This window comes from Myotis myotis, unplaced genomic scaffold, assembly GCF_014108235.1.
Source record: "Myotis myotis isolate mMyoMyo1 unplaced genomic scaffold, mMyoMyo1.p scaffold_m19_p_5, whole genome shotgun sequence".
NCBI classification, from domain to species: Eukaryota; Metazoa; Chordata; class Mammalia; order Chiroptera; family Vespertilionidae; genus Myotis; species Myotis myotis.
In genome coordinates, this window is record NW_023416357.1 from 78,375,145 (window position 1) to 78,388,587 (window position 13,443).

The 13,443-nt window shown below is 45.0% G+C and overlaps 1 protein-coding gene across 9 annotated transcripts in view; it reads left to right on the plus strand.

Moving 5' to 3' along the window:
* Positions 1–3,127: 3,127 nt before the first annotated feature.
* The window catches only part of SLC12A2 (solute carrier family 12 member 2), a 94,741-nt gene continuing 84,425 nt past the window's right edge, over positions 3,128–13,443 (plus strand). For all 9 annotated transcript variants that reach the window (XR_004967800.1, XR_004967801.1, XM_036310934.1 and 6 more), the window contains exon 1: positions 3,128–3,981. Coding sequence is in view for 7 of the 9 variants with exons in the window: in XM_036310934.1 (XP_036166827.1) it covers positions 3,274–3,981 (708 nt within the window). In the remaining 2 variants the exon portion in view is untranslated. The remainder of the gene's footprint in view (positions 3,982–13,443) is intronic.

Below are 13,443 nucleotides of genomic sequence, written 5' to 3' on the forward strand. Positions count from 1 at the left end.
AACCCTTGGACTCTTATTCATACTCTATATTCATCAGCAAATTCTATTGCCCCCTCAGAATTCAACCACTTTCCAAACATTCTCACTGCTACCCATTGTGGTCAAAGCCACACCACCACTTCCTGAACTTTTGTTATTACCTCTTATCACATCTCCTTGCTTCCCTCTTTGTCCCCACCCCTTACTCCCTTGTATATTTACAACAAGGCAGCTAGACTGATCATTTACATCTATGTCAAATCACGTCATTCCTCTGCTCAGGATAACTTGCCATCTGCCAGGGATGGAATGGTGTCTCCCCCCTCCCCCCAAATCCATATACTGAAGCCCTAACCTATGTGTCTTTAAGGAGGTGATTAAGATTAAATGAGGTCATAGGGTGGAGCCCTCATCAGAGAGAACAGGTGCCTTTACAAGAAGAGACACCAGAGTTCTCTCTTCAACATGTGACCAGATGTGAAGGTGGCATGCTCCACTCACTCACCAAAACCTGGCCATGATGGCATGCTGATCTCATCTTAAAACTGCAAGAAAATAAATTTCTGTTTAAGTCACCCAGTCTACGGTATTTTGTTAGGGCAGCCCAAGTTGACTAATAGCCTATCCCACTCAGGGTACAAGTCAAAGTCCTTCCAATAGCCTAAGATGTCCTACACAATTTGGTCTGTTATACCCCCAATCTGTGAACTCTCTGACCGAATGGGCTCTGATTCTCCCCATCCCTTAAACGGTTTCGGCCACACTGGCCTATGTGAAATTCTGTGAACCTGTCAGACATGCTCTCACCTTTGGGCTTTTGCTTTTCCTCTGCTTGGAATGTTCTTTTCCCAGATATTTGCATCACCCACTTCCTCACTCAGATGTCACCCTCTCAGTGGGGCCATCCTGTGGAAGATTTTACCACCTCCATCTCACATACATATCCTATTCCTTTCCTTGGCACTCAAAGCACGCTCTATATTTCTATATTCCTATAGCATGCTATATACTTTATCATTTGTTGCTCCCCCCTTCCCCCCCAACAATGGGCTTCATGAGAGAAGGGATAGTCTGTCTGGCTCACTGCTATACCCACAGAACACAGAGCACCTCATGGTAGGTGCTTACCATTTGTGCAGTTCAATGAATGTGGAAATAGCCACCTAATCAGCTCGGAGCTAAGCGGTACCACCAGGTCAGCTACCCAGGCAGCAATGCCCTGGTAGAAGTGGCACTGCCTGAAGGGCCACCTGATTTTTCTGGCCTCTTACGGTTTTGTGGTATTACACTGCTCAAGAGGGGGTTTAAGAACCACAGCTACATGATCCAAGGGCGGCTCCTTCCTCTCTCCTTTACAACGGAGATAGTAAACTGAGACGAAAAGCTGTGCAGGTCCACTAAGATCATGGTTATGACAACTTTTTAAAAACAATCTGGTTGCAGCTCTCTTAACAGCACTGTGTTTTCAAACAGTCCTGCACACTCTGCGGCTCTTCGATCACGCTTCTAGGGTTCGGCAAAGGACGGTGTTGGTTCCCATAAATAAAACTTAAAAATACATATAAACACTTAAAAGGCAAGTGACCGAAGAAGTCATTCATTGTTCTGTGTTCATGTAGGGCTGTGGGTAGAATTTAGGTTAAAAATGGATTCTGTTAAGGAAGTTGCAAAATAATTACTTTCCCCTACATTTTACCTGCAGTGGTTCTCAACCTGTGGGTCGCGACCCCTTTGGCGGTGGAGCGACCCTTTCACAGGGGTCGCCTAAGACCATCCTGCATATCAGATATTTACATTACGATTCATAACAGTAGCAACATTACAGTTACGAAGTAGCAACGAAAATAATTTTATGGTTGGGTCACAACATGAGGAACTGTATTTAAAGGGCCAGAAGGTGAGAACCACTGAGAGAGAAAACAGACCTGCAAGAGGACCTTTCTGTTTTGGTTAAAACAGAGGATTCTTCACCACCTCCGTGATGTCGAAACTTCCCGCTTAGTTACTGCTCTCACATTCACTTCTGAACTTCCTCTCGGCTTTGGAAATACCGGGTTTAAAGTCGTCATGAGACAACAGGGCATCCTAACTGATCTCCCTCCTCCCGGCTTCAAACATCACCGCTGGTACAGTAAGGTGTCCCTGGAGTGTGGACACACCCACGGCATCTCCACCGGCGAGTCTCCGGTTACGCAAACCTCAGGCTGCCCTGCGGGTGCGTTTACATCTCGAAGGCGGCAGCGGAAACCCTGCCTTCCCCCAGGCTCAGGCCCGGAGCGAGCGCGAGAGTCGCCGCCGGCGGGAGCCCCGCGCAGGCCTCCCGGGGGCGCGCCCCGCCAGCCACTCCGGAAGCACCTGCGGGCGGGACCGGAGCGCCCCCGGCGTCCTCCTGAGGAGCTCGGGTCCAGCACCGCCGCGGGTACCACGCGCCTCAGGGGAAGCGGCCCTGCAGCCCTGCAGCCCTGCAGCATCTCGCGAGATCTCGCCCGCTCAGCACAAGTACTGCGAGTTCAGAACTTAAAAAAAAAAAAAGCCAGTGGGCTCGAGCCTCTCGAGCGGCCGCGGTGGTGGCAGCTGCCGCGGGAGCGTCCGTGATCCGCGTGCGCCGAAGCAGGGCCCGCGCGCCTCTCCGCTGCCCGTGCCGGGCGCCGTCCGCTGCCCGGTTTTCCGCGGTCCCGGCTGCCGGCCCGCGGCCCGCAGCCCCGGAGGCGGGGAGAGAAGGAGACAGCCGAGGGCCCACTCCTCAGCACCGCAGAGCGGGGCGGGGGAAGGAGGTGGAGGGGTGGGAGGAGGGCGACGGAAGAGGAGGCAGCAGTGCGAGATCTTCCCGGCGACGGCGGTCAGGCGGCGCGCGGCCGCTCCCCGACCGCGTGGCTCGTGCTGCCTGAAGCGGGGCGCGGGCTGGCCGCACACGATCCTCGCGCGGGTCGCTCTCGCGTGGGGCCACGCAGAACCCCAGGAGGGCCGGGCGCCCGGGGAGCGTCCGCGGGCGTCACTGCAGGACCGCGGTGGGCGGGCTGAGGGGTGGGGCGCTCGGGCCCCGCCTCCCGCGTGCTGCAGCGGCAGCCGCCACCGCCGCGGCCGCGCCGAGCCTTTAAACAGCGGGCCCGCCCCGCGCCGGCCGCACTCTCGCGCTGACTCGGCTGCCGGCGGGTCCGTGCCGGCCCGGGCTAGCGGCGGAGAGCCGACTCCTGCTTCTGGCGTTGCGACCGCGGCCACCGCCGGCCAGGGGCGCTGAGGGCGTGCAGCCCGCGAAGTCCGCCAGGCTCTCTGGTCCGCCGAGGGTCGGAGGCGATGGATCCGGGGCCTCCGGCGCCCTCCTCCGGCGTCCCCAGGCTGGCCGGGGTCGGAGAGACGCCGCGGGCCGCCTCCGGGGTGAACCTGCCCGGCGCGGCCGTGTCCTCTATGCCGGAGGATGCTAGCCGGGGCGGCGGCGAGGGCGTCTCGGCGGCCGGGGACGGACTGGGCAGACCGCTGGGGCCCACCCCGAGCCAGAGCCGCTTCCAGGTGGACCTGGTCTCCGAGAGCGCGGGGCGGGCTGCTGCTGCTGCTGCTGCGGCGGCGGCGGCGGCTGGTGCCGGGGCGGGGAGCAAGGAGACCTCCGTGGACGGGAAAGCCACCAGCGAGAGCGGGCCGGCGAAAGGCAGTGAGGAAGCCAAGGGCCGCTTCCGTGTGAACTTCGTGGACCCGGCTGCCTCCTCGGCCGAGGAGAGCCAGTCGGATGCGGCGGGGGTCGGCGGCGACGGGCCCAACGTGAGTTTCCAGAACGGCGGGGACACGGTGCTGAGCGAGGGCAGCAGCCTGCACTCGGGCGGCGGCAGCAGCGGGCACCACCAGCACTACTACTATGACACCCACACCAACACCTACTACCAGCGCACCTTCGGCCACAACACCATGGACGCCGTGCCCAGGATCGACCACTACCGGCACACTGTGGCCCAGCTGGGCGAGAAGTTGCTCCGTCCCAGCCTAGCGGAGCTGCACGATGAGCTGGAGAAGGTGAGCTCTCCCGGCCCTCCCCCTGCAGCCCTCTCGCCAGCCCTGCCTCCTTTCCCAACCTCTGGTCCGCGCCGGCCACAGGATGTGGCCTCCTGCTTTCCCCCGGTGAGGTGGCGGGAATGGATGTGCACGACTCGCTGGCATCTCTGGATTCAGCTGTCAAGGGTGGAATTGCAGAGGAATGTAACTTAATCTCTTAAAAGTTTGCAGCGGGTTAGGCTACTTACGCGATACTGGAGAGGCTGCATTTAACCACCTTCCCCATCCAGTTATATATCTCAATTACGCTTGGTTTCTCAGCCGCGTTGAACAATTAACCATCTCTCTGCATGACAGTTATGCTTGTGGGCCCGCAAGGGAATGTGCAGGAGGTTTAGGTGAGGACGTCTCAGGAGAGCACACCTACCATTTGTGTCCTTTTTAAAGGTTGTATTGTTGTATGGCTCATGTACACCCATTAGGGATCCCAAGAGTAGGAACTTTAGTGTTGGAGGGAAAAATCTTAACAGGGCGTATTTGCGGTCCATGAATTATTAAAGCTCAATTCCTGCAACCTTGAATATGCAAAGATCATAAATCTAGAGACATGCTGTTCTTGATAATGCTATAAATCCATTTTTAATGTAAACCTTTAGGGAGAGGGCTATAAAAAATAAGATGGGGGAGTGGGCGCACAGGAGAGATTGAGAGAGCAGCAGTGAGTTTTTTTCTGTGGAGGAAGTCCAGAAAGACTTTGTGGGGTCTTGCATAGATAGTTATACTTTGTTAACAGAAAATCATCCCTATACTGTTTCTGTAATTCCATTTTATGGCCACATATGACTTTTATTTCTTCATGGTACAAAATTGTTATTTCGCGATAACATTGATGCTTTTGAGATTCAACTAATTAACTATTTTATGGGAATACCTGAAGTTTGCTTTTACAATATGTAATGACTACATTGATGAAATCTGGTGAATGCAAAGAGTTGGTACCATACAGATTGAAAAGATCTTAGTATGTAAAGTTTAAATACAGAAGTATGTAATTTCTTTTTGATGTGATTATTTGATCTCATACAGTCATTTCATACAAAACTACTTGTCCCAGTGTTTGATAATGTAGCATTCATACAGTTTGAAATAATTACAGATGTCTCAACCCTTAACAGCTTATTGATTAGAAGCCTGACATCATTTGGCTTTGGATAATGCTACTGTTATTCTATTGTGGTATTTTGTTATATTAGAAGAAAAAGACTTTCTATAACACTCATACTCTTGTATTTTCTCTCAAATCTGTTATTTTTTCCTTTCAAAACTAAAAATCTTTGTAAAGTAGCTATGTAGCTGGTAATTTTCCTTTTTTAAGAGAACTTTTATTGAAATTATTAATGCAGGTAAATTTCAGATATATTTCACCAAAGCTGAGTAATTTGGCAGTAAAGCACTCTATATTTACCCATGAGTTTTAGAAAGGCTTTATGTGTGTGCGTGTGTGTGTGTGTGTGTGTGTGTGTGTGTGTGTGTATCTATCTATCTATCTATATATATATATATATATATTGAATTCAAAGAGGAAGAGAGGGAGAGATTGAAGCTTCAATGATGTGAGAGAATCATTAATTGGCTGCCTCCTGCACGCCCCCTACTGGGGATGAAGTCTGCAACCCAGGTATGTGCCCTGACCTGAATCAAACCATGACCTCCTGGTTCATAGGTCAACTCTCAACCACTGGGCCACATCAGCTGAGCTAGAAAGACTTTTTAAATTAAAGGATGTTATATTCCTTGAACTTGTATGCTTCCTAGGAAAACTTTTGTTATTTTAAATTCAGTAACCAAGCATATGAAGTTCTCTAAAACATCAGGGTTTTTATGTTTGTTTTGGCATTTTTAGTTCAGTTTACATTGTCTAAAAAAAGAACACCTGTATTGTAAGCTGTATAGTAGTTGAAGTCACCCAGCTTGTCAGCCTCAGTTTTTTCAACTTTCAGGGTTATTTTGAAGATTGGAGGGGGCGGGGGGGGGGGGGGGTGCGGCGGGGGGAATGCACAGAAAGTCCCATGTGCAGTGCTTGGAAAATAATTGCTAATGTAGTTATTATTTTGATCTTATATTGGTCCTTCAGAAAGTACATAGTTAAACTCTAGGATTTCAATTTTCGATCCTAATACCTACATTATTAAATGAATGTAGCATGTAAAATGTTTTGTTAAGTTTCATTTATGCAACAGATAGTATAATGAATTCTTTGTAGTTTTTTATCATCTACCACTCGGGTCCTTTATGGCCAAAAAAAGTTTAATTAATATATGTTAACTAAGCATAAAATCTCATATTGAAGATAATTTTGTTTAGAATTCAGCAAATGGATTATAGAAATGTTTTGTGTTAAGGAGTACAAATCTGGCCATACTGCTGTTGAAGGAGGGCAGGTGAGGGGTGATAGCATAAGTTGGGCAGATCCCTAAAAGTTATTCCTCACCCTATCTAAATTGAGTTCTAGCTCCTTAAACATTTTTCTAATGCTTCTAGCCTTCAGTGGACTCTATTATCACTTTGATTATCATGTAGTACTTTGGTCACTAAATGCTTTAAGTATCTACCAGGGATCTGTGTGCTAGGAACTATGGAAGAACAAAAAAAGTAAAAAGACAGGCACTCCAGAAACTTCTTGAGAACTTGTCTTCCTTCTACTTGAATTCCTTTCATTGCCTAGCACTGTGATTTTAAAAAAGTATTTTGCCTAAAAATTCAACTGAAGGGAAATAGTTAAATATCCATGGCATATCTTGCTGTATTATGCAGCCATTCTAGGGCCAGGACTCATGAGTTTTCTGTTTCAAATATTTATTGGTGAAAGGACACATGGCTGTGGCACTGTGAAATGATGCAGTGATTAGGGAAACAGATAACTGACTCTGCTTAAACATACATTAATCAAATAGTTGTACATATAACATAGTTATAATTATTTTTTTAATGCTAGGGAAGAAAAGTATAGGCTTCTAGTGAGGATATAATAGGACCTAATTTTAATTGGGTTGGAGAAGCCTTTTTCCAGAAGTGTATAACATTGAAGCTGAAACTTTAAGGATTTTGAAGATATGGTAGGAAGACATTCCAGGCTGAAGAGACAGCATTTGTGAAGGTAGTGAGGTGAGAGAGGGATATATCTAAAGAACATAAGGTGACCAGTGTAAGATTTCACCATAAATCTAGTCCGAAGTGATTGAAGGATTTTATGTGAGGTAGCAACATGATCTGTTTTGTTTTAACATTGCTTACTGCTGGGTGGAGAGTGGATTGGCAGGAACAAGAATGGAAGCAGGGAGATCCAAGCTCTTAACTGTGGTCTGGGTAACAGATAATAAGGCATGGTGGCAGATAGAATTGGATGTAGGTGGATTGAATGTGGGAGTGGAAAAGAAGCTGATTCCCAGGTTTTGGTCTTGAGCAACTGAATAGATGGCTGTACTGTTGCCTGAGATGGGAAATACTGGAGAAGGAATAGATTTGAGGGATAAAAAAAAGAATTCTCAGTAGCCTGTAAGACATCTTAGTCCATGAATCATTATGAGGGAGGGGAGTAGAAAAGTGTGTGTGTGTGTGTGTGTGTGTATTAGAAAGTATAAAAATCATATATATATGTGTGTGTATAGTGTCTAAGGTTATGAATGAAATTATTTAAGGAGAGTGCATAGATAAGAGAACAGGTATAAGGTCTGGGATTAGGCCTAGAAAATGTCTAAAGGAAGGTCTGTTAGAGATTGAGGAGACACTAGCAAAGGAAATTAAGGAGCTGCTATGCTGGTTAGAAATAACTAGGAGAGCTGTTTCAGGAAAGCTGAGAGAAAAGTTTTCAAGAAGGCAGAAACTCTTCAAAGCTAATGCCTGGAATTGTGTTGTTTTTTTAAGTATTTCAAAAAATCAACCCAAAGTAATGATTCCTGCCTCTACAGGAAGAAAAAAAGTGGAGGGAGGGTAGCATGATTATCAAATGTGGAAAAATATGGTGTAGACAATCTAGAATAGCTCCTACTAGATTTAAAGCATTAATGTTATTTGAAATCACTGGTTTTTTTAAAAAATGATTGATTTTTTAAAATTTTTTTTTTAGAGAGAGGAAGGGAGAGAGAGAAACATTGTTGTTCCACTTAGTGATGCATTCACTGGTTGTTTCTTGTATGTGCCCTGATTAGAGATCAAACTCTGAACTTTGGCATATCGGGACGGTGCTTTAACCAACTGAGATACCTGGCCAGGATAAAACATTATTAAAACAGTTTTAAAAGGTAGCATTACCTTGGTACAGTTGTCCTTAGGCCATGGCTTGGGAGCCTTTTGCTGGTGGTATGTGGACTGTTTTAGCCTTTTTTTTTTTTCTAATCGCCCTTGACCGGAATCGAACCTGGGACCTTTCAGTCTGCAGGCCGACGCTCTATCCACTGAGCCAAACCGGTTAGGGCTTTAGCCTTTTTTATTAATAAAAAGGGAGCATTAAAGAGAACAACTATATCATCAAGTGTCTTTTATGTCTTACTAAGCTTGTGGATTTTTTAATTACTATGAAATAGGTCTTGTACACATTTTACTCATGATAAAATGGGCTCATGAAGCTGAAGAAATTGCTAGTGTCACTCTCATAGAAAGTGATGCAGGTGGAATTCACACCCAGGTTTTTCTGACTCCAATGCCAGGATATAGTATCCTCTTTCTTATTATCTTTTTTGTTTTAAAGATTATTTAAAATTGATTCTTAGAGAGAGAAGAAGGGAGAGGTAGAGAGAAACATCAATGTGAGAGAGAAACTTTGATCTGCTGCTTACTGCACACCCCCTACCAGGGATCTAGCCCACACTCCTGGGTATGTGCCCTGACCAGGAATTGAACCTGCAACCTTTTGGTGCATAAGAGGATGCACAGGACGACACTCAACCAACTGAACCACACAGGCCAGGGCTTTCTTATTACCTTTTCTTCCTGCCGATCCCCCAGACCTGCTCTGAGATGGCAGGGGAGTTGAGGGGGACACAATGGGGATTACCACCATCACCTCTCTACCATGACCTCCTGAGAATGGAATCCTTATATAATAAAAGGCTAATATGCAAATTGACTGAATGGCAGAATGACCGGTTGCTATGACATGCACTGACTACCAGGGGGCAGATGCTCAACACAGGAGGTCAATGTGTTCCCACAGGGGGAGCATCGCGAAGCCAGAAGCCGGGCTCATGGCTGGCGTGAGCCTCTCCTGCCTCTGTGGCAGTGCTAAGGATGTCTGACTTTAGTGGGCCTGAGGAGGAATTCTTATGATGATGTATGATACGACTGTCTCTTTCATTGGATCTGAACTTGTATCTCATTCATCTCCATATAGAGAATAGGTACTTAATAAAGATTTGTTCATTGAATGTCTCAGGGTGGACAATTCCTCCCACTTAACAAAGACTTCCTGTAAAACAGAAACAAGTATGTTATGTCCTCTAATGCCTGTAACTGCTTCCGAGTGGGCTGTATTGATTCTTGGACAAGAAATTTCATCCACTAATTCAGTATATAGCTTGAGTTCTTAAAAGTCACCCTGAAAGAACAAGAATGGGCCATATCCCTGGGGTTAGGGAGTAGAGTAGTTCCAGGATTGAGTAAAATTAGGACCCTGATATGAAATACTTGTATATAGCAAAGTCAAGATTGGATTATTTCACACTTTCGCCAGAGGCTTCACCCTGTTAAACCCATGCCACCAGTGCTGAAGTCTGGTTTACCCATAATACTGTATACATTCTCCAAGTAGACACCAACTGACTGCCTGGGTAAAAGGAAAGATAAATTTGGGGATTTAAAATGTGGAAAATAATCTGTGCAATGCTATCATAATTGATGTTTTCTCTATGTATATTTGTGTTCAGATTCATATTTCCAGTGCTGGGCATTTGGAGTCTAAAGGACAGAAATAATGTTTCTTGGTTCTTGTGTATTGAGTATGCTTGCTTCATTAATATTTAATTACATATTTCATATATGTGTTTGGAAAGTCTGTGGTACTAATCAAATTGGTTCTTTGCTGAAGTAAAACAAATATGAATTTGGTTATTCAACAAATTGGGTACCAGCAACACTATTCTAAGTGCTGGGGATAATACAGCAATGAACACAACAGAATCATGGGGCTTTCATTTAATAGTAGGAGACAATGAACAAATAGGTCAGATATAATTGAAGGAGATAGATGGTTATGGCTGGGGTGATGCTGTTTTAGAGTAGTTAGAGAAAGCCTGTCTGATATGTGAGCAGACACTAGAAAGGAGTAAGGGATCACCCCATGCAAAATACCTGGGGGAAGAACACTCTAGGTCAGCCGTGGGCAAACTACGGCCCTCGGGCCGGATTCGGCCCGTTTGAAATGAATAAAACTAAAAAAAAAAAAAAAAAGACCGTACCCTTTTATGTAATGATGTTTACTTTGAATTTATATTAGTTCACACAAACACTCCATCCATGCTTTTGTTCCGGCCCTCCGGTCCAGTTTAAGAACCCATTGTGGCCCTCGAGTCAAAAAGTTTGCCCACCCCTGCTCTAGGTAGAGGAATTGCACACACTAAGACCCTGAGATGGGAGTGTCTTGGATTGAGAAATAAGGAGGCCAGCAAGATGAGTGACAAGGAGGAGAGTGATATGAGAGGAGGTCAAAGCAGGAGTGAGGAATAAATAAGTAGATCATGATAAAGATTTAGGTTTTCACTCTGAGTGAGATAGGGAGTTGTGGAGGGTTTAATGCACAGACTTGACATGATCCGACTTATGTTTTTAAAATATCACTCTGATTGTTCTGTGGAGAATATCCTTCTATAAGGGGGTAATGGTGGAAGCTGGGAGACCAGTTAGAGCAGTATTTCAGTCACGATGATAGGACTTTTATTAAGGTAGTAATAGTGTTTGATACAGTGAGAGCTGTTCATATACTGGGTATGTTTAAAGGGTAAAACTGTTGGGATTTGCTGATGGTTTAGATGAAGGGGTGTATGGAAAGATTAATGCCAGGGTTTTCCACTGTTTAGAATGGAGTCTGTAGATATGGAGATAGGGAGGGCTGTGGGAAGAGCAAGTTTGAGAGGTGGATGAAAGAGTTGGGTTTCATTCTATAAATTAGTTCTACAATGGGGCAGACACATAAAATTGCAGCTACTGGTTAGTGAAAGAAAAGAACTTAAGAAAATGGGTTTTTAAATAATCGCATAAAAATGTGCTTTTATGCTACAAATTTAGGTAAAGCCATGAAAATCAATTTTTCAAAGAGAATACAAAAGGGTGGGGAACTAATAGGCTGAAACATAAAGTGAAAGTGTTGAGGGACAGACTAGGGAAAACTACTTAAAATACTGAAGTTAAAAACATCAATGGCTTCCTATTTAAAATATGAAAGCTGTCATCTGCCAGTGGCTTTATTATTCTTTCATTTTTCATTAGAACCAGTACTGTCTTAAAGCAATTATACAAACCATGGAGCTGATAAAGAACTTGGGGATTTCTAATTAGAAGAAGGGGAAAATCTGAAAAGCAAAAATAGCTTAGTGGAATGTTATCTCTCTGCAGAAGCTAGTAACAGGCAGGTGTGTTTGTACCACCCTTGGGCTCAGAAATTTCTCTGCTTTAAATGTTCACTATGCTGTTTCTGAACATTCACAAATTAGATATTCATTTAGGTTAAGAATTCTAAAAACCCCTGGCATGGTTCTTTGTCAGTTGGTGTGAATTAGTTCTTTGATTAGTGTAGCTTCGAGTTTAGTATGCAAATCATTTGGAGTTTTTTGGTAAGGTGGCTTGGTAGGTCAGGCTTGGTTACTCCTGTGGAGGGAAACTTAAAGGATCCATGACCATCTGCTGTAGTATGACTTCTACCCCATCATTTCACCTAAATAGTTGTTAAAGTCACCAGTCATCTCCATTCTTTTTTATTTAAAAAAAAAATTGTATTGATTTTTTACAGAGAGGAAGGAAGAGGGATAGAGAGTTAGAAACATCAATGAAACATCGATGAGAGAGAAACATCGATTAGCTGCCTCCTGCACACCCCCTACTGGGGATGTGCCGCAACCAAGGTACATGCCCTTGACTGGAATTGAACCTGGGACCTTTCAGTCCGTAGGCCGAATCTCTATCCACTGAGCCAAACCAGCTAGGGCAGTCATCTCCATTCTTATCACCAATTCCAGGATACCTTTTTTTCCTCCCCAGCAGCATTCAAACTTCCAATAGCATTTAATGTTCTTTTGCAGTCTTTTCATCACTTCCTCAGCTTCCATATAGCACTTTCCTTTTTTTTAAAACTTACATTGATTGATTTTAGAGAGAGAAGAAGAGAAACGTCATTTTGTTGCTCCACTTATTTATGTGTTCATTGGTTGCTTCTTGTATGTGCCCTGACTGGGGATGGAACCCACAGCCTTGGAGCATCATGATGGTGCTCTAACCACTGACTCACCAGGCCAAGGCACTAGTCTGTCTTTTCATTTTTCTCCCTCTGGCTCTTTCAGCCCAGTGTCTTTTGCAGTTTCCTTTATCTCTAAACTGAGCCACCTTCAAGGCTTGGTTCTGGCTTTTCTTCTGGCTTCTTTCTTCTCTCCCTAGATAATTTTGTCACCCACCCATACCCCTTTTCTGAGTTCTAGGCATCCAATGCCTGCTGACATTTTTGCTTTGTATCTCAAAGGCACCCCAGACTCACAAACCTATAATTGCCTCCTTCTCCCTTCAGAAACAGAACAACCCAAGTCTTCTTTCAGTGTGTCCTATGTCTCTATGAATGGTACCACCATGCATCATATTGCACAAGTGAGAAACATGAGTCATTCTTGACACTTTCTTTCATTCCTCCGCATCCAGTTCATCTCCAAGTCCTGTCACCTTTATTTCCTAAATATTCTTTTTACCTTCACTACTACCAACCTAGACCCAATTGAGGCACGTCGCTCCTACAGTAATCTAACTGGGTTCTCCGAATTCACTGTGCCCTCCCATCACTATTGTGCCCAGAAGTATCTTTTCAAAACAGAAAATTGATTATGTCATCCATTAGCTTAAAACTAGCCCTGCATTGTCTAGCTCTGGCCTACTTCTTGAGTGTTAAAATTACTCCAAGGCACAATACCTTTGACTATAGGAACTATTTATGATACTGTGAACTCTTCCTCCGTTCCACCTTATACACACAGTTAACATTTCAGTTTGGAGATTTCTCTTTAATCCTTATTTCCTCAGAGAGGAAGCCTTATTGTCCTCTGGTCCAGAACAAGCCCCCTTTCCCTTAAAGTACTTATTTCATGTATATTTATTAATATGGTTATTTGACTCAACAGGATTGGACTTCAAGCTGCATGGGAAGCAGACTATGTTTATGGCTATTTATTATATTCACGATACCGTGTATATAGGCCTGACACAGCACACCCTCAATCAATATATGTTGGATAA